This window comes from Mytilus edulis, chromosome 1, assembly GCF_963676685.1.
Source record: "Mytilus edulis chromosome 1, xbMytEdul2.2, whole genome shotgun sequence".
NCBI lineage: Eukaryota > Metazoa > Mollusca > Bivalvia > Mytilida > Mytilidae > Mytilus > Mytilus edulis.
The window spans coordinates 43,628,735-43,651,787 of NC_092344.1; the positions used below are offsets into that span (position 1 = coordinate 43,628,735).

A 23,053-nucleotide genomic window follows, 5' to 3' on the forward strand; every position below is an offset into this window, starting at 1 on the left:
GTTTCCATATATTTTGTTAATCTATTGTTAATCGACAGGTAAAAATTCAGGAATAGACTTTATTCCTAAGTATCTTAAAAAAACAGGTTTTCGAAAGCTACATACAAGTTTTTCCCTTGCAAGTTTCGTGCAATTAAATGTAAGCTGTTTCACGTGCTGTTTTGTCAGTATTTACGATAAATATTCTGTTTTGGAAGATGCCAAGGCATAAGTTAACAAGTGCACAAAAATGGCAAGTCATTGGTATGCGCAGAATAGCTGTCCACTCTGGTGTATCATACAGTGTAATTTCGAGATTATTAAAGCGCCATAAAGAGAGTGGGACCGTTGATGAGCGCGAATGTTCTGGTAGGCCACGTAAAATATCTGCAAAAGATGACAGGACTCTTTCACAGTCAGCTCGTCGACATCCATTCACTACAGCTCGCCGCTTACGCGAGAACCGTGGGAAATTCATGGATGCGTGAGTCTACGAACTGTTAACCGCAAACTAAATTGTGCCAATTTACGTCCCCGTAGGCCAGTCAAAAGACCATTGCTGACTATCAGGCATCGTCAAGCTCGACGTCAGTGGTCACGTGATAACCGCAATTGGACTTTGAGACAGTGGCGTCGAGTCCATTGGGCTGACGAGAGCAGATTCCTCCTACATCATATTGATGAACGCATGCGCGTACGGCGCCCTCGGAATACAGTATACAGGGAACATCACATCCTTGGAACTACAGCATTTGGTGGTTGGGGTTTGACAGTTTTGGGATGCTTTTCATTTGACTGCAAAATGGACCGATATGTTCCTGATTGGACTATGACGAGTAAAAAATATCGTGATAACAGCATCCGGGATATCGTTGTGCTACATTTTGACACTCATAATCTAGCAACTAGACCAATATTCATGGACAATAATGCTAGACCACACAGAACACGCATTGCTGCAGATTATTTACGTCAGGAGACAATTGACACTATTCCTTGGCCAGCCATGTTACCGGATATAAATCCCATTGAGCATGTCTTGGATGATATTGGTCGACAATAGGGTTCCAGCTTGTCATAATTGACAAGAATTACGACAGCCTTAATTGAATAATGGCACAGAATCACTGCCCGAACATTACGACGCTTATTTCAAAGCATGAGACGACGTGTGGATGAACTTTTTCGGAAGAGTGGATGATACACTCGCTACTGACTATAAATATACTCTAATGTATTAACAAATTGTCAACCACGTGTTTTTAATAGAATTTTGTGTATATTGTAGAGCAAATTTGTCACAAAAAATCAGTATAAGTTGAAACTTTATCTTATGTTCGGGGTTTTTTTGGGCCATTTTACAACCATTTGCCCAAAATGAAATATTCAAACAAATAATCATGAAAACCGTCCAAAATTTGCACTTTTCAATTAACATAATGTTTGTTATCTTATTAAAATTCAAATTTTGTAATTGTATCGATATTTCGATTAGTTATAAGATCTGTAAAAAACGATTCTAAAAATAATCAGGTGTTGCTTAACTTATGGCGAGGTGTATAATTGTGAAAACGCATTCAAAAGGACTCAAATCCGTATCTTACATCAACTGAAATAAAACTACATAACATGCCTTAAACGAATTTTAGACAGAGTATTTTTAACTAAGTCAGAAGCAAATAAATTTCAGTTTTACTGTTTGCCAATGATATAAAGGAACTTTAAGCAACATTATACTATAGGGAAGCTTAGATAGTTAATCTTCAGAAAAATGAATATACCAAGCCGGGAGCATTACATTTATTTTCCTTCGGTTTGTTGATTAATTTTATCTTACGTTTTTATTTTTCAGGTTTTATGGGATTCTTACTTTTTCAAATTACCTGGTATCTCAGCAATTTTGATTTGTTGATATTTCTTAATTGTTACCTATTTGTAGTGAACTATTTATCAATTCATATATACATGTATAACACAACGTCACTCACGATATTTCTTCTTTTGGATTTTTTTGCAGTACATGTATATCAAAAAATTGAATGGTTTAAAAAAAAAAACTACTTATTACACCCGGAGAAACCAACTTATTTAGACATGAAATGCACTTAGAGTAAGGTTGAAATAGGTAATGGAACATGGTATTAATGCCCCATGTACCAAAAACATTTTCAATACATAATGTAAAATGTGTTCCATTACCCATAGCAACTTCATTAATATAACGGTTCTTTGATAGGTCAGATATATATAAGGAAAGTATAACCAAGTTGGCTTTAACGGACCTCTCAATTGTGATATGAAGAGTTTAATATAATCCAGTTAACCAAACTATGTACATATTAGCTAAAGTCACTAGTGGTGACTACTATATACCAGAGGAGGATAAACATCTATTTTTATAGGAATCGTAATCGAGCCGAGTTTCATACTTTTTTACTTGCCCCGAAATATTAACAACATAAAGATATGATAGCACAAACATACGTAAGCGTTAAAAGGAAGAATTGTAAAGCATAAGATACTGAACTAAACAATAAGTGTCAATAAGACAACTCTCCATCCAAGTCACAATTTGTAAAAGTAAAACATTATAGATCAAAGTACGGTCTTTAACACTGAGCATCGGCTCTCCAAGCAGCAAGCTATAAAGGGCCCCAAAATGACTAGTGTTTTAATATTTTCTTTGCTATTAGGAGACTTTGGTGTTGATGACAGATCTTCGATTGTTTCTGTAAAATCTGTTAATAATGTTTAGATTCTAGACCATTTAGAGCTGACATATATATGTAGTACTCTAAAGTGCGATGGGGACGCTAAAGTACGGTGGTCACGCTAAAGTGCGATGGTCTACGCTAAAGTACGTGGTTCCATACGCTAAAGTGCGATGGTCCGGGAAAATATAAACGTAAAAACGTATATAGTTCGATAATGACGTTAACAGTTGTTTATACAAATTAAAAATAAACATACCGAAAAATATATTAGGAATATTTGATTAACAATTTTTTACACCATATGTCCATGACTTACGAGTAATTGATTGAATTTAACAGTTTTTTGTCGGCTGAATCACAATGTTTTACTATATAAATACAAAACAGTATACGCATACTTATCCTGCTTCTATTTGAAGCGAACGGATACATTCGAATTATTGTTTATGTGGCAGTTTACTTTAGTGATCCCCGTTAAAATGCTGTCGATTTTAATGAAAAGTAACGTCGGAAAAATAGAGATACATGTTTTCATGCGTTAACTATAAATTGTCTGCTAAAACATAAGTTCGTATTGTATATTGTAGGAAAATACGGAAAAGGAGAAAGCTCGGCGAACATTGCATTTCTCTCGCATCTAGATTTAAGCTTATGCAAATGAATGTTGCATTTTCCGACAATGAAAGAATTAAGGATTTTTAATTTTCAATGACAAATGTAAGGGAGGTTGTAACATTAGTGTGAACGGCAATCTACACCAATTATCCAAATATTCAATACGCCCCGAATTGTTAAAAATTTATTTTACATGAAATATAGTATTAGCAAAACATAAATAACCTTTATAGCAATTATTACTTGGTCGGACTTGTTAATTTAGAAACAATTACTTGCCTACCGGTAAATTGTAAAGCCTTTCACATATGTTATATCTTAGCATAATAGCTTTTGCAAAAAGACTTTTTAAACCTCTATGTTTTAATACTTCAAATCTTACCCTTTGGACCATCACACTTTAGCGTGATACACCATCGCACTTTAGCGAACAAACAACCAACGCACTTTAGCGTGAGACACCATCGTACTTTAGCTTAGACCATCGCACTTTAGCGTGATCATCGCACTTTAGAGTACCATCGCACTTTAGAGTCCTACATATATATATTCTTACATGTACATTAATATTTTTATAAATTTCCTGTTTACAAAACATTGAATTTTACGAAAAACTAATATTTTTATAAATTTCCTGTTTACAAAACATTGAATTTTACGAAAAACTAAGGATTTTCTTATCCCAGGCATAGATTACCTTAGCCGTATTTGGCACAACTTTTTGGAATTTTGGATCGTCAATGCTCTTCAACTTTGTACTTGTTTGGCTTTATAAATATTTTGATATGAGCGTCACTGATGAGTCTTATGTAGACGAAACGCGCGTCTGGCGTACTAAATTATAATCCCGGTACCTTTGATAACTATTATTACACGACAAAAACTTCCAAAGCAGCATTAAAGAATTGATATTCATATTTCAATGCAGACTAACTCCTTGATTTTAGATATGATATATTTTGATTCTATATTTAAATAACATGATTATAAAATAAAGTTCTATGATTTAGATATCTCAATTACGACGATGCAGTTTATCTGTAATATGCTGTCTGTGTTTCTTTCCAACGAAATCAAACTGTAAAAAGAAATAAAAAAATTATAACCATCTTAATTATAGTATCTATCAAAGACTATTTTACTTATCTAACTTGAGGAAAGCTTATCCGTGTATTCATTCATCAATATGAAAAACTATCTTTAATTGCATTCGATTCATTACCCTCACACCTTTCTATTTTCCTGTTGTTTTTGTTCTTAAACACAAACCTCTTATTCAAACCACTGTTGTCTGAAAAAAGAGCTTTCCCGTTTCAATTTTTCTTAGAGTTCAAAATTTTTGTTATTTTACTTTTGTTTGAAGTTCCGAAAGTTTTGCGTCCACATTTTATGTAGAACGTCATTTGGGTAAACATATTCTGGTCATAGAATTTAGAACAGTCTATATATTCTAGTACTTTTGGTTGTCGAAAATTTTGGATACCTAAAAAACGTCCATAGCAACATGTTAAGGTGTTAAATTAGATGCAATAGTAGTAAATACCGATGTTCAAACTCGAAATTCCATTTCTAATTTATAATCAAAATAACAAAACATGAGGGAATCACATGAGTCGCGACTCTAGTTTCGCATGCATCACAAATCATGCCAATCCAAACTATGTAATTACAACATGATACGGCGTAAAAAAAAAAAAAAACCATCTTGTTTTGTAAGATCTCTCAATTAGTTCACAGTATTATTCTGAACTTAAGACAATCTATAGATAAGAATATTGTATAGACATGTTTGTTGAAACCTAGTTGTCTTTGGATTTTATTGTATTTTTCGTGTTGTTGTTTCTGTTTAGGAATTTGTTTTTGGAAAAATAGAATACAAGTGAAAAAATATTTCTAGGGTAGGTTCAGTAATTTTGTCCTGTAACTATCATTCACGTTCAGCATGCGTTCGTATACAACATATTCTGACGTAGCTGCGTTTTTATACAACCCTCATTGAAGTCACAGTTGACAAATTTTATCTTTAGTCAGCCATTTCCGATAAGTTAAAGCATATTATATCAACTTTGTTCGCAACTTAACGTGTCTATCTAATTTCACGTACCTTCATATATGGCATTTCTCCACACACCGCCACACATCCTATTTGGTTCCCCTGCACAAGGATAGTTGCATTGTAATTCCGATGCTTGGGGAAATGCATGGCTGTAATACCTGTTCCCACACAGGCACCAATGACTGGCCTGAATCATATAGATTTACTCTTTTAAAAACTTAACTAAATAAAAATCTAGACTTGAATTGAGTATTTGGCAAATGTTTTAGGAATTTGGGTCCTCAATACTCTTCAACTTCATACTTTATTTAGCCTTTTTATCTATTTGGATTCGAACGTCACTGACGAGTCTTTTGTAGACGAAATCCGCGTCTGGCGTAAATACATGATGAGTTTATTTGGCATATTTAGGGGTCAGATAATTAACATGTAACGATGATTTATATATTAGGTGATTACTCATTGGTTATACAAGTGACATGTACAACAAATATAATTTTAAATTTATGGAATAATTTTCAATAGAAAAACGAAAGAATTAAAAGTTCTAAATTCGTATGCCGAAATAGCAGAAAATTCCATTAATTGCAATACTCATAGAAGAAGACCGTATATCAATACTGAACGAATAACAATGAGATGGGGAACAACGATCAAGAGTTGTTGACGTATTTCTAAACTATGTTGAAGTCCTTCCTTTAATCACAAAGTGATTAAAAATTAATCTAGAGTTGTCTCTCTTTATCTGTTGTTTATTGTAATTCACAAATACCAAAATTAAAATGATACAGACTTTCTGACTGTATATTATATTCATTTGTGTAGAGGTTCCATCCTCTGTTTTTCATTTATAACTTTTACAACTAATACAAAAGCAATCCTTTGAATTAAACATACATTTTATTACACCAACTTGTATTTACATTTTCATGACTAGAATATACATTTTTACTTTGTGGCATTACTTTGGCTACAGAGTATTCTATAATACTAGTATTTTGTTGAGGCGCAAGGGTGACTACCGATTACCTATACACAATGGTTATCAGCTGACCTATGTTGAAATAGTGTCATAAAACCCCTAGTAGTTAAACACGGTTACACCACCACCTTCCATGGGTAGTGACCGGGGAAAATACTCGTATTACCAATGCTCCAGTTATTAGTGCCCCACCTGTTGGCAGGTGTAGGCTTCCCCTCTATAAGATGAGGTGGAGGAGATCCAATGCGAGCGCCTTTTATGGCCATGCCAAATATGGCATTGAGCTATAGGCTGAAACACCCACGTACCTACACGAATATTTGATTGAATTAAACCAGATTATTGAAAATATATAATTTTTATAATCTCAAATATCAAGAAAAATCAAAAACACAGAATTTATATTCAACAACAATAAGAAGTAAAAGAATGATATTGTAACGATAACCGAGCGGTCAAGCTTTGGTGTTAACTATGAATATAAGAACCCTTAGTGTGTTGCTATAAGAATGGAATATATGAACTAAAGTTATAACTGGCGACTCTTCTTTGGTAACGTGGTTCTCTAATATCGTGGTATTCGGGTAGATCTACAATTGGTTCTGTATAGGTTTTGTGGTACGTTGTGGTATTCTGATAGATCTTAGTTTGGTTCCGTTTAGGTTTTTGTAAGAATAACAGACTCGTCGAATAAAAATCAACTTGTATTTACGTACAATAAATATCAGCAATTCGTACATAATAAATAACTTAAGTAACAGTATTCTAGTTTAACAAATAAATACCTTACTTTATTAGAATATCGTAAAGAAAATGGATAGCGGAACTATAATACATAAATACCTAGAAAGTTTACGAACAAGACAGTTTGGTAATCGGCAAATGGTAACGGAAATTCAATGTCAAAAGATAACGTTTCTCTCGAGAAGTTATTCTCTAAATACAACTTGTTATGGAACTAACAAGCCAACATTCTACGGAAAAAGTCTGGTTATTACTTAATCGCTTGGAATTAGCGTGTGTCACTTGCCCAGGGTAAAGTCGTACTGAAGTCTTATCCTTTCTCACCACTGTATTTATACTTTGGTAAAATATTACCTAAATGGTTTACCATTTACCAGTGGTGAAAAATACCTAAACTACCAAAACCGGAATTGGTAATTACCAAAATAATGTTCGGAACGATTGGTAAACGTTTATGTACTTCATTTGACATGAACAATCGAGGGGAGTTCCGAATATAAATTCAAAACATGGACGTTAAGAATAATAAAAAGTTAACAATGTTTACACAAAGTTGTACAAGAAATATAAAATAAAACAGTCAATAAACGGTAAGGTTTTTACAACATCATCACACAATTTTAGGGAAAACAAGTTCCATTTCAAAGAACCCCCATTTTGTTACAATATAATCAGGGGGCAAATTGCAGTATAGATGAACTTTGATATAGAGTAAGAAATATGGTATTTGAACTATTTGATCTGAACTCGTGTTAAATATACCAATTTATTTATGCTCAGAATTTCCAACTCTCTTAAAACACTTTATTCAACAAACATTTTAGATTGAAAATGTGAACAAAAACTACTGTTCAATGTGCTCATTTTAGACAAGATAGACAAGCCCTTATTGCTATTTTACCTGTAATCCCAGATATTTGTACCCTCTACAGTGAAGTCTGCATTTCTCTAATGTATTCAGATGTAGAACTTGTATCCTGTGCTTTAACATACGGTTTGGGTCATCAACAAAACATCCAACATAGCCTAGTAGGAAAAAATATGGTGTTGTTTAAAAATGTATACAAAACAAGCGCATTCAGCCATTGATTTAATTTTGTTTTCTCGTTTTTTTCTTGTTTTTTCTTGTTTTTTCTCTTGCGTTCAAAGAATCATTATAAAACAGATGAGATTGGATTTTTTGTTGTCTGTCAAACACGAACTCCAGAAGAATTGAATGTTATTTATCTTAAGTTCCTATGCAGCAACATTTTTCATATTTATTTCTTACGGCAATCAGTGCCTGCTTAGTTCAATTCCGTGTCAAGATAAAGTACGATAATGAATTGTCATATATTGCGAAGTTGCAATGATTATTATTATCTAATAATTCTTTCGTACATATTACGTGACTCTGCTCTGTACTTATTCATCCCTTGATTATGCCAGTGTGCCATGGTTATGTCTGTGCATACATCTGTTTGTTTTATAGTGATTAAGATAATATTGACTGCTATATCCCTATTTTTGACATTTTTACTTATTATGTCTTTTTGTTTTGTTCATATATCATTGTCTATATAATGGAATTTAATGCTACTGTCATACAAGTGAGAGGTTTAGCTAGCTATAAAACCAGGATTAATCCACCATTTACTACATACAAAAAGCCTGAACCAAATCAGGAATATGACAGTTGTTATCCATTCGTTTGATTTGTTTGATCTTATGATTTGCTTTTGAAAACGAACTTTCCGTTTTGAATTTTTCTCGAAGTTCAGTAGTATTGCGATTGTACTTTTTGGATGATAATTAGATAAGCTTACCAAAAAATATATTCCTGCACCAGGAAAATTCATTGACACAAATATACAATTTACGTGTGATATAGGTTACGATCGGGTAGAGTGTGTACAATTCATACGTGTATAAACTGTCCAAGTCAATCACAAACATATCATGAAAGTCATTCAGACTTTGATTTGTTTGTGTGAAATAATAAGTTATTACACCAATGAATTCCCTTAGAAAGGCGTATAATCCTATAATAAACATTTTGTTTCCATCAAATTTGAAAGGAAAATTAGTAAATAAAACATTCAGTAAATATTTATGAATATGCTTATTTATATAATGTGTATGAATACAGTAAATAAATATTTCCATATCCCGCCGTTTCACAAAAAAATCGAGCATGTAAGAAACTAGGAGGAAACTTCTTAGTAAGACAGTGTAGTGAGGGACGTATACGAAGAAAATACAACGGAAAGATGTTTTATCCATTCGTTTGATGTACTTGAGCTTTTGATTTTCCAATTTGATTAGGGACTTTCCGTTTTGAATGTTCCTGAAGTTATTTTTCTGATTTTACGTTTTATTACTAGTAACATATACTGTTTATTTTAAATATTACTCTATGTTGACTGTTGTGTATTTTTATTTGACATTTTTACCTTTTATGTCTGTTTGTTTTGTGGCACACATTGTTGTCAGTGGAATTGAATTTATGCGACTGGCATTCGAGTGAGAGGTTTAGCAAGGTATGTAACCAGGTTTAATCCATTATCGTCTACATATGAAAATACATGTACCAATTTTGATTTTGTTTTATATTATTCTTAGAACAATTTATGAAATCAATTTTTTCAAATATTTCTCATGATGCAGCTGTGAAGTATATGTTGAACGTTTTTACCTCTATAGAGTCCAATATTCCTGTATGGGTTTGAGTAAACAGCACTGACCAAACAAAGGACAAAAATCATCAAATTCTTCATAGTTACCTGTAAGCTGATATCAATAAATTGAAATACATTTTTGCAGTAACAATAAGGCTCAAAAGGTAAAATTGTTATAATAGTTATCAAAGGTACCAGGATTATAATTTAGTACGCCAGACGCGCGTTTCGTCTACATAAGACTCATCAGTGACGATCAGATCAAAATAGTTATAAAGCCAAACAAGTACGAAGTTGAAGAGCATTGAGGACCCAAAATTCCCAAACGTTGTGCCAAATACGGCTAAGGTAATCTACTCCTGGGGTAAGAAAATCCTTAGTTTTTCGAAGAATTCAAAGTTTTGTAACAGGAAATTTATTAGAAAATGACCATATAATTGATATTAATATTATGGTATTAAAGTAGCATTTAAAAAATGGTTACAATCTTTTGGAATCAACACTAAAAGGGAAAAACAAGAAGCTTTGTTACCTTTTAATATTTACATTTTTTTCAAATCAAACAAAGGTTCAAAAGACATGTATAATTTATTAAATCAAGGTGCGATACCAGTTGTAATAGCAGCTGAGCGAAAATGGAAGGGTATATTGAATAACGTTGTAGGGGATTGGAAAAAAATCCATAACTGTGTTACTAAAATTTCAAAAAATACCAAGCTCTGTTGGTTTCAATACCGAATTATTCACCGTATTTTAGGTACTTATACTTTACTTTTAAAGATGAACCGTGTATATTGTAATTTATGTACATTTTGCCAGGAAGAACCAGAAAGCATAGAACACTTATTGTTGGGATGTCATATTGTAGCAGACATTTGGCACCATCTGAATGCCTGGATTTTTGAAACAACACATATTGAAATTCCACTAAATGTTGATATAGACATGTTTGGTCTTTATGATAACTATAAACAAAATTTTATAAAAAATAAAGTCATTTTACTAGTAAAGTATTTTATATATAGATCAAAGATGCAAGAGGAAAAACCTCATATAGAGGGACTTAAAAACTATATAAAAGAAAATTTAATTTTAGAAAAAACATATTTCCTCAAAAAATATGAGTGTGAAAGAATATAATATGTACTGGAACCCCTGGGATAAAGTCATTAATTAAGTTAATAGTGAATCATTTTGTATAGATGTGTTTGAAATGTAATTTCCATTATCACTATATATTTTTTAATGAAGATGTTATACTTCATCCATATTCCGTTATAACATATCGTATTATTAGTATTATTTTTGTTTACTCTTATTTGCCTGAATATGCTTATTTTTCTTGCTTGCTTTATTATGTGCCACTATAGATAAATTATGTAAATGCCTGTTAATCCATGATGTATAAAAAAAAAAATTTGTCAAAAAAAAATAAATTGATTGTTATTCATGTCAACACCGAAGTGCTGACTACTGGGCTGGTGATACCCTCGGGGACGAAACGTCCATCAGTAGTGGCATCGAACCAGGTGTGTAAATAGTTATCAAAGGTACCAGAATTATAATTTAGTACGCCAGACGCGCGTTTCGTCTACATAAGACTCATCAGTGACACTCAGATCAACATAGTTATAAAGCCAAACAAGTACAAAGTTTGAGCATTGAGGACCCATAAATTCCAAAAAGTTGTGCCAAATACGACTAAGGTAATCTACTCCTGGGGTAAGAAAATCCTTAGATTTTATGAACGTTAAATTGCCTACGATACCCCATAAATAAAGGATTTTGTGGATACACATGTTTATATGAGATATTTTTCTTAAATAAAACACAAAAACAGTTAATTTATTTATAACAACATATCAATGATAGTTAATGTCAATCTCCACCTGATGACTAGTGGGCTCATGAACCTTCGAGGAAGAAACCTTCACTAGGTGTAGAATTAAACCAGTGTCTGTTGAAAGATCTCACCAAAGATACCAACTAGCCTTATAATTTTGCACGCCAGACTCATAAACAAATTTGGTAGAGTTCCGCGGAACCCAGTGTCTCGCCTACTTTTTGAAGATAATAAATATTTTAGGAACTTTAACTGCAGATTGTATGTAATGTTAACTTGAAAAAAACTACGTACATCATAACTAAGTAACATAAGGAAAAACAGGAAATTTATTTTTACAAAATTTCCTTCTTGATACTAGCTTTTAATCATAAACAAACTTCTGTTCAAGTTTGGTAGAAATCAAGCATAGTTTAATAGTTATCAAAATTTTAAAAACTTTAACCACAGAGTGAATGTTATGTTGACTGGCAGAAAAAAACTAAGTTCATTTATAAGTAAAATCGGAGAAAAGGATTATTTTTTTACAAAATTGTTCTGGATACCATTTTATGATCATAAACAAGCTTCTGTCCAATAGTTATCAAAGGTACCAGAATTATAATTTAGAACGCCAGACGCGCGTTTCGTCTACATAAGACTCATCAGTGACGCTCAGATCAAAATATTTGTAAACCCAAACAAGTACAAAGTTGAAGAGCATAGTTTGGTAGAAATCAAGGATAGTTTAAGAAAATTTAAAAATTCCAAAAACTTTCACCACAGAGTGAATATTTATGGACGCCAACGACGCTGACGACGGAATGTAGGATCGCTATGTCCCGCTTTTTCGACAAAAGTCGAAGGCTCGGCAAAAAGGCAAAATAGATTATGAAACAAAGAAAATTTATTAGTTTACATTTTTTTGTCATCTGACAATATTTGCACAATGACAGAGAATGGATTTTGAAAAGGACTTGGAATGATATCCAAAATGCATAGAATGTTCTGATAACTATAACTGACAAGATAAGGGAAAATAATTTGGCTTTAGGACATTGTCACTCTAAATTTCTGAAGCAGCAACTAATCAAATAAGGCACAAATTGAATGTTTTTGAATAAAAATATCAAATGTTTATTTATTAAACGACATAAGAGATGCAACAAGCAGAACACTTTATATACAAGTATATGTCAAATAAAAATCTTTCACATATAGTTATCACGGTAATATCTATATCTGGTGTGATTTTTGTCAGATAAGTTATTTTCAAGATGATTATAAATACCAAAACAAATAATAATTTACTTACGTGAAACTTATTATGGAAAAACGATATCTTCCAGATTTTCTTTGGCAATGAGTAACACATTCTTTTTTTATACTTACTATATAATCTATTACGCATTTCCATGTAGTTTGTTACGGATGATTTTACAACCGTTTGTAAAACAATGTTTCCTTACTTCCCCTTATATATCCTGTTGCGAACTCAATGCAGCAGCAACCTTGTCCTTGTGAATTTATATTAAATTTTATGATATACTAGTATATGATTCTTTTCAAAATATACGTATTTATATTATATATTTTACAAAGTAAAAGGCTGTCAAAAATCATCATTATATCTGAATAGTGGTAAGTTATTCTGTACTGACTTGATTTATTACGTACTATCGTTCTTATTTTGTTTGAATAAACCACTGTCCGAGGTAAGGGGAGCACCTATACGAAAACTGTGCGACTTGTTAAACTTTGTATCATACTTAGCAGACGACAGCGTCAATGTTAATATGTTACAAACTTCAGATCTTTGAATAGGTCTTGTGTCTCTATAGCAAAAAAAGATGGCCTGCTACTTTCCCCCGTAATTGTAAAAATTCTCTCATTTTCTTAACAGGACAAAAGTGAGGTTCAACTTGACTTAGAATTTGTAACTGGACAGGCTGTTTAGACAAATTATGTTTAAAGTTGGACATCTTTAAAATTAAATACGGATTTCCAGAATCAAAATTTTTTAAAGTCAGATTTTCCAAATAAATCAAATTATGATTTTTTTGTTTATTCCTAATCGTTACCTCTCCTATCCGAAGGAAAGCATGAAATGCCATTAAAAAACATCAACGAAAACAACTTTTGCTGATAGAAAGATCTACAGACAAATGGTAATTCCCTGATAATGGCATGAAGAACAGAAAGGGTAATGGGGCGCCTCAAACCAGGAGCTGCTGATAAACGCTTTACACTACACATCATTTTTTTTTATTAAAAAATTTGAACATAAATCCGGACGACGATTGAGTTTGAAATTGTAAGATAATGCACCTAATTAAGTACTTAAAGTGTTCGGCGACTTTCCGTCCTCATAAGAAGATGCAATGAAAAACATCAGCATTTCAAGTGAGCAATTAACTATAGTACGACCTGGAAAAACTTTACTAAAAAAGAATGAAATACTCTTAAAGCATTACCATACACTATTTTGGTCGAGGGTGCAATAGCAGGGTCTTAAGCAGTCTTGAAGTGTAACAGTTAAAAAAAACTTCTAGTAATCCTGGGTTCACGTCTGTGGGATAAGTGTCCATCAAAGGGGCCAGTCTGTGAAACTCCTGAATCTGAAAACGTGAAAGCAGATCCGGTAGAATGTTATGTGCTCCAGGAATGTGTTCGGCACGCATTTATATGTTCAATTTCATGCATGACAGAACAAGTCATCTTACTAATTTCATAACCATGGGATCTTTTAAGGTTTGTTTATGGAACGCCAACACTGTCTTATTATGCCCATTTTTCATTATATGTTGTGCATTTACCTTTATATGATGTGCATTTACCTGTATATGATGTGCATTTACCTTTATATGATGTGCACTTGTCATCATATGATGTGCAAATATCCTTATATGATGTGCAAACATCATTATATGATGTGCAAACATCATTATATGATGTGCAAACATACTTATATGATGCGCATATATACTTATATGATGTGCAAATATACTTATATGATGTGCAAAAGTACTTATATGATGTGCAAACATTATTATGTGATGTGAAAATATGCTTATATTATGTTGTAAGATCCTTATATGATGTGCAAATATACTTATATGCTGTGCAAATATACTTATATGCTGTGCAAATATACTTATATGATGTGTACATATCATTATATGATGTGCAGTTTCCCTTATATTACGTGCAAACATCTTTATATGATGTGGTTGTGTCATTATATTATGTGCTTGTAATCTTATATTATGTGGTTAGGTTTACTTCATTATATGATGTCGAAACGTCATTATATGATGTGCTTTCATCGTCGTTATGGTCAATGAACATGATTACGATTAGAATGATTACTGTCTACGTCATAACTGATTCCGATCTGCGTCTGCGGAGTAACCGTTACTACTAATTAGGATCAAATCTGTTGCTACCGTTTGGAAAATGGTTGAGACTTGAGATAAACCTTAGCATGTTAGTACATCGTTTTAAGATGCAAAAAAATCACATCTGATATTGTTGGAAAATTGTAAAAAATATATATGAATTGCAAAGTTTTGTTTAAATCGCAAATCTTTAATAATAAACATACGGAGTCTTCAATACGGTTAAGGTTATTGAATTGAATAAATAATTCTTTTATGTCATGCTATATGATCGTTTTAACGAGGGAAGGCATTATATTTGTCAATTTCGGTATACCTAACATTAGCAATTTTTCTATAAGAAGATAATACACGAAGTTAAGTATTTTCATTTATGTAAATATTGCCTTTCTGATCATGGTTAGCTGTTCGAGTTTCTCTTTATATATTCTCAAGATAGACACAAACAATTGGGAATAAATCGGACTCTGATAGAGTAATGGCTCATATAAGGAACCGGTCATTTGTAACAAAAAAAAGAGGGGATAGGAAAAGTGGCATTCAGTTTTATATAGTTATAAATTTGCCGCGGTATAATGCAGGCATCAATCTTTACGCCTCGTTTCGCTCATCTGAATTGTTAAAACCTGAAAATTAAGTTTCAACAATTTCTTCTAGCAGAGAATTTTTCATCTGATGCTATTATTGAATGAAGGTGTGGTAAATATTAATGAAACCACAAACGGCAAATCCAAACTAATATAAAAAAGAAGATGTGATATGATTGCCAATGAGACAACTATCCACAAAAGACCAAAATGACACAAACATTAACAACTATAGGTCATCGTACGGCCTTCAACAATGAGCAAAGCCCATACCGCATAGTCAGCTATAAAAGGCCCCGATAAGAAAATGTAAAACAATTTAAACGAGAAAACTAACGGCCTTATTTATGTAAAAAAAAATGAACGAAAAACAAATATGTAACACAAAAACAAACGACAACCACTGAATTACAGGCTCCTGACTTGGGACAGGCACATACATAAATAATGTGGCGGGGTAAAACATGTTAGCGGGATCCGCCCCCCCCCCTAACCTGGAAAGTGGTATAACAGTGCAACATAAGAATAAACTAGTTCCCTAAAGTCGCAAACGATTTTCATACTTCAGTACTTTGATTATATATGTTCTTGTCTATACCTTACAAGAAAAGATTTCTCTATTATTAGTTATCAAGATAATAGCCAATAAAACAACAAAACTCTGAAAAGCCAAAACTACCCAAAAAGTACCTTTACTATAGAGTATATTCAGACACATTGCACTATTTGTTTTTTTTAAATCTATTATGTTTCCAGGATAAACGCAAAATATTAAAAGCCGCTGCCGTAAATCTTCACTTTGAAAATTCAAAACACCACTCTCTATATGTAAGAGAACAACAGGTCTCAGTAAAAAATAAATAAATGCAGACTGAGTGTTTTAAGTTCATTTAGACACCAGATTAAAAACGCTCAATTCTCTGGTTTTGTTGGATTGATACACACCTTCAAAAATTTGAAGGCTGAAATGTCATTGGCTGATGTAATATATGCAAGGACAGAAAATAAAATGACGTGTTGTCAGATCCTTGTATCCAAAGCTGAAACAGATGATCTGTACATTATATATTAATAAATAAATGTGTTAGACACCGACTCTAGTTTGAGGGAAGGAGCACGTGTATTTCCTTTTTCGAAATAAAAAAAAACAACAAAAAACATGGTTTATTTTTTTTTTAAGTTTCATCATTGTTTTATTTTTTCCTCATTTTAAATAGAAACAAACTATTTCGCTTCCCTTCTGAAATAGATAAAATCTCTTTCAAGAAATTTAGAATCAAACGTTTAAAAAACAACTTGCCCCCCACCCTCACATAAAAATATCAATGGTCGGTAAGTTAGCCCTGTTTAATTTAGTCTAGAGGTGAATACTAGTATATGAGCGGCTTCCCACGAAACCTTTTATATTGCGGGTTACTGCATGTCTAGTGGTGGTACTTTCGTCGTAGTATGTTCGCCTTGAGTGAGAGAGGTCGTGGGTTCGAACCCCGGCCGGGTCAAAACCAAAGACTTTAAAATTCTTATTTACATGCTGCTTCCCAGCTAATTATATAAGCACGCGGGATTAAGAATTAAGAGCAAAAGCTGGTCGGCTCGGAATCAGAAAAATGTGTCCGGGTAAGGTGAAATACATGTCTTCCTTCGGAATGCTTCCTTTTGAACTAGCATGTTAAAAAGTCCGGCTCAGGGTGTCGGTCTAGTACAAAACAGGGTAAATATTCATACCACATTAAAATTGAGAATGGAAATGGGGAATGTGTCAAAGAGACAACAACCCGACCAAATAAAAAAACAACAGCAGAAGGTCACCAACAGGTCTTCAATGTAGCGAGAAATTTCCGCACCCGGAGGCGTCCTTCAGCTGGCCCCTAAACAAATATATACTAGTTCAGTGATAATGAACGCCATACTAATTTCCAAATTGTACACAAGAAACTAAAATTAAAATAATACAAGACTAACAAAGGCCAGAGGCTCCTGACTTGGGACAGGCGCAAAAATGCGGCGGGGTTAAACATGTTCTTGTACGAATATGCATATATCAATTTGCTGCTGGACCTCAAGAATCCACCCATAATCATCTATAGTTGAAACTGTGAAATATATGCACAAAAAACATGATAAAAAGCTGCACGTTAATGTAATACACCGAGTTCAGGTTCATTCCATATCTCCTTTCATCCATTTCGGGTGAAAGTGATGGGCGCTGGGTGGTCGAGTGGTTACATTGTCATTTCGTGGCCTTTTATAGCTGAATATGCGGTATGGGCTTTGATCATTGTTGTAGGCCGTACGGTGACCTTTACTTGTTAATTTCTGTGTCATTTTGACCTCTTGTGGAGAGTTGTCTAGACTTTAGCAGTCATACCACTTCTTCTTTTTTATAAGTAGTCGAACTGCTGTATCACTAGCATGTCAACCCTTAGGTGTGCGATTTCAAATCCCGCACGTGGCAGGTAAGCTCGATTCCAATCTTAATTGACCAGAATTGTATGTTTTCCAAACGAAGGTCAGGGTGTCTCTCCGGGCACTTCTGCTTTCTCCACCAATATAAACTCACCGCCACGAAATAGCATGAAAGTGTTGAAAGTTGCGCGAAATAACGGTCAATCAATCATCCATACCGGTATACTTATGGCCTCTAAATCTATATAATAGCAATGTCAATGTATGACATCAGTATACAGAGATAAAAATAATAACTATTTACAGTATATACAAAACAAGAGAGAGAGATGTTTCAAAATTACTAAGCCAGCTGGAGGACAAACGCACGTGTTTATATATTTTTTATAAACGAACAAGCTGAAGTTGACATTTTACAGAAATCTTATACATCCTTCCTGTTTTCAAGTTTTCGTACATGGCTTAAAGCCTTATCGGATAAATGTTTTTTGTCATATTGAAATTTCCCGTTTTAGTAACAACAATACCCAAATAGTTATATTGTTTTATCATCTCAATGTTAGTATCATTGTAAGAAAATCGGAGATTTTTTGGCATCCGTCCAAAAAAAACCTCACTAAGACTTTAATTTTGACAACTTTCCTTTCAAGTTCCAAGCCTTACAATAATCATGGAAAGCATTGAGTTGAGTCTGCAGGTCCTGTGCTGTTTCAGCCAACAACACCGTGTCATCTGCAAACAATATAACAAAACACTTAAGATATATTTCTAATTCTCTTTCCAGATCTTCTGGTATAGTTCTGTTAAGTCATGTAATATTTCTAGTCATTAGAAATTATTTTAGTCAATCAAAAGTAAATAAAATAGGAAAGGTGATAAGTTTTCTCCTTGTCGAACACCATTGTCACAAGCAAGCAAAGTATTCCGAATTATAATTACTATCGTGTATCATCGGTACAGCGGATATAGCTTTGTAGGTACTTCGAAGCATGAAAAACTATATACCGTACATTCATTTAACTATGCACCGTACAGAACGATTCATGTGGTCAGCTATACACAACGCTTCTTGTCGGAATAAAATATCGAAAAATAACATATGTACAAAATATTTCAATGCCAATTATTGAAACAGCTATACTTATTACGCACAAACAGTGGCCTTCTATCAGAAAAAGAGTTGCAATGAATATAGAATCATATCGGATGAGACGAGCGCCAACTTCTTTGACAAGTATTTGCACATGTTTTTAGTAAGGATTCTTGTTTTGGGCAAATAGTGAGACTAATCACCAACCTACGACCAAAACATTTCTTAAAACAACAAATATGTTTAGATTGAAGTACACATTGATATAATGTAAACAAAACAAAGATTTTCGTACCGTGTCAGAAGAAAAATCGATCACGACCCCTTGGTTAGTACCTATATCCGCTGTACCGATGATACAAGGAGACGCCAGCGAGTGGGCAAGTGTTGAAACAAAGAATGATGATACAGTAATAAGGTGGACACAGTAATGACAAAGTTAATGCTTTTTATTCTATTTTTTGTTAAAGAGACGAAAAAGAGGAACAAAATGCGAAAGACGGGCGTCACCCCATTCATCTCGTTTGGAAAATAAAAATATTAAATACCCTAAATTGGAAAAAGTGTGGCAAAGTGTGATTTTCAGTGTTTTTCCCCCCTTTTAACTCAATAACTGTATCGTCTACGTAAAATCCGTTGCCATTACCGAAAAGGATCAAAATAAGTACCACAAAGGTAAAATCCGATCTAATTGGACGAAAAATTAAATCTAAAACACTTCATCAGGAATCAATCAACCCCTTATATCTCAGAAATCGTTAACGCTACTCCAAATCTGTTGACATACTAGTACTAATGTTTCAGAATTTTATTAGCAATTAAAAAAATCTTTATTAAAATAAGTTGAAAATAAACAATCTGTATATGCCAATATGTGCTCATTGTTGAATACCGTATGGTGACCTATAGTCATTAGTTTCTGTGTAATTTGGTCTGTTGTGGAGAGTTTTCTCATTAGCAAAGATACCACTTTTTCATTTTTTATAATTTCCCACATAGCCATTTCGCATTTTGTGGGCACTACGTCGACTAAGCTTGCAGTCTTCGAAATTGGGTATTTTCTCACATAATTGGCGTTTTCTGTGGAAAAAAGATTGGTTCAAAGACAAATTAAAAGACCTATCACACATATTTCCGACTTGGTATGGTTGTAGAGGAGTTGCGACTCAATGAAATCGGTCTACTCCTTTAGTAGCACAGATTATATGATATACTAGATGTAATATCATTGTACATATTCAATACTACATTATACATCTTACCATTTACAGATTAATATTATTCAATAACATTTTATAAAACAAACCATCTCGCCATAGTATGCATCAGTAGATAATTGTATAGCTATTGTTATGAAATATTTTTGAAACAGACTGTGATTTCAATGGTGTCTTTTGCAATAAATAGAAATAAGCAGATGTGGTATGAGAGCCACTGAGACAACTCTCCATCCAAGTCATAATTTGTAAGAGGAAACAATTATAGGTCATAGTACGACCTTCAACACGGAGCCTATGCTTAAACCGAATAGCAAGTTATAAAAGGCTCTTATTTGTTATCATTTACTCCACAGCCGGAGATTTCTTCAACTAGATCCTGTATCAACTGATTTTAATCTTCAACCGAAATGTTTGAAACGTTGATTTTGTTAAATTGCTTTGTCTCATTTTCCCTACCAATTGCACTTTCGCTAGCGATAGACACATATTTGAGCCGGGTTAATAATTTACAGAAGCAGATCGGAATCAGTTATGACGTAGACAGTAATCATTCTAATCGTAATCATGTTCATTGACCATAACGACGACGAAAGCACATCATATAATGACGTTTCGACATCATATAATGAAGTAAACCTAACCACATAATATAAGATTACAAGCACATAATATAATGACACAACCACATCATATAAAGATGTTTGCACGTAATATAAGGGAAACTGCACATCATATAAGGATATGTACACACCATATAAGGATCTTTGCACATCATATAAGTATATTTGCACATCATATAAGTATATTTGCACATCATATAAGGATCTTTGCACATAATATAAGTACATTTGCACATCATGTAATAATGTTTGCACATCATATAAGAATGTTTGCACATCATATAAGAATGTTTGCACATCATATAAGTATATTTGCACATCATATAAGTATATTTGCACATCATATGAGTATGTATGCACATCATATAAGTATGTTTGCACATACTATAATGATGTTTGCACATCATATAAGGATATTTGCACATCATATAAGGATATTTGCACATCATATAAAGGTGTTTGCACATCATATAATGACAAGTGCACATAATATAATGACAAGTGCACATCATATAAAGGTAAAAACACAGCATATAAAGGTAAATGCACATCATATAAAGGTAAATGCACATCATATAATGAAAATGGTCATAACAAGACAGTGTTGGCGTTCCATATTTGTTTATTGACAATCCATACAACTGCCTGATTATTAGAATGGAATAACAAGCACGAATTTTGAAATAAATGACCCCATACTTCAACTGTAAGCACAATGGGATAGAGCTCCTTAAACGTAATTGTACACTCATTCAGAGAATTTAACCAGCACCCATAAAACCAATGCGACTTAAAAATAGCACCATATCCAATAGCTCCAGCTGCGTCTGTGTAAAGGTGCAACTTAACAGATGACATCCACACATGGTCGAGCATCAAAGCTTTTCCATTGAAGCAATCGATAAACATATACCAAGCTAATAGGTTTAAATGACGTTCTTTTGTAAGCCTAATATAGTGATGAGGCCTAGAGATGCCCTTTGTCAAATCTATCAATCGCCTTAAAAAGGCTCGCCCTGGACCAACAACGCAGCACGCAAAGTTTAACAGACCAATCAATGACTGAAGTTCAACGTAAAGTAACCCTTTTTCGAACTGTCATAGCCTGCAAAGCAGCTTCAATTTTCCTAATTTTATCATCTGGTAACCTTGCTTCCATGAGGACTGAACCCAATTCAATACCCAAGAATACAAGACAAGTACAGGAATGTTCATTTATTTCATTCTTAATTGGCACTCCTAATGTTTTACAGAGATTCAAAAACAATCTTAAACTTTCCTCTCAAACATTACTGTTCGCAGGACCCACAAAAAGAAAATCATCTAAAATATGAATCATATGCCTGATATTTAGCCTGTTTTGGGCTATCCATTGCAAAGCTGTGGAAAATTTTTCAAAAATAGAACAAGAACTACCAAGACCCATTGCTAAACAACGGTCAAAATAAAACTGGTTCTTCCAATTGATACCTAATAGTTCATAGTCCAAATAATTGACAGGGATATTTCTGTAGGCACTATCAATATCGCACTTTGCGAGATTACAACTACGACCGGGTAACACTATCAGCCGGACAGCATCATCAACTGTAGCATATGAAACACTTTTAGATTCACCAGGAATATGATCATTTACAGAATGAATCGAGGGGTTAGACAAGTGGTGTATCAATCTAAATTGACCTTCCTCTTTTTTAGGAGCTACTCCAATAGGAGCAATTCTGCCAAGACTAACTTCCTTTGACAGTTTTTTTATCTTCAACATCTGGGAGTTGATAAGCAGATTGTAAATTATTTGACATCCGATGTTCCCGAGGCCCCTCGTAACCTAGACGAAAACCTTCCTCAAACCCAGATACCAAATAATGTGCATCCTGATGAGGATATCCCATAAGTAAAATTTTTAAAGTTTTAGAGCAAATAGGAGTGACAACCGACCTCCAAGTATGACTTAAGTGAGTTACATTATTACTTGTTTCTGGAATCGGACTTGGGTGTTGATTGGGGTTGCTGTTTTGACGGGGCAGAACGTTTAGCACATCTGATAATGGGGTGATTGCCTTTACATCCTCCACAACGATGGGCAAATGTTCAAGTTTTGATGCGACAAAATCTATCTTTGTTATAGTCCCAACAAACCCCTTTTGGCAACGTTTCGTCTGT

At 33.4% G+C, this 23,053-nt stretch overlaps 1 protein-coding gene across 1 annotated transcript; it reads right to left on the minus strand.

Moving 5' to 3' along the window:
• Positions 1-4,245: 4,245 nt before the first annotated feature.
• Positions 4,246-13,003, minus strand: LOC139483161 (sialate:O-sulfotransferase 2-like). The gene is made up of 5 exons (XM_071267199.1): positions 12,885-13,003; positions 9,765-9,859; positions 7,992-8,116; positions 5,413-5,551; positions 4,246-4,386 (listed from the first exon to the last, which is right to left on the minus strand). The coding sequence occupies exons 2-5, from the start codon at positions 9,844-9,846 to the stop codon at positions 4,382-4,384; spliced, it is 351 nt and encodes a 116-aa protein (XP_071123300.1). The 5' UTR covers positions 9,847-9,859; positions 12,885-13,003; the 3' UTR covers positions 4,246-4,381.
• Positions 13,004-23,053: the final 10,050 nt, after the last annotated feature.

Excerpts from the sequence above, each read along its gene's own strand:
- LOC139483161 (XM_071267199.1), bottom strand. The coding sequence starts at position 9,846 with ATGAAGAATTTGATGATTTTTGTCCTTTGTTTGGTCAGTGCTGTTTAC. Across the intron at positions 8,117-9,764 it reads GAATATTGGACTCTATAGAG|GCTATGTTGGATGTTTTGTT; the intron begins GTAAAAACGTTC and ends TTTTCCTACTAG. Across the intron at positions 5,552-7,991 it reads ACAAATATCTGGGATTACAG|GCCAGTCATTGGTGCCTGTG; the intron begins GTAAAATAGCAA and ends TATATGATTCAG.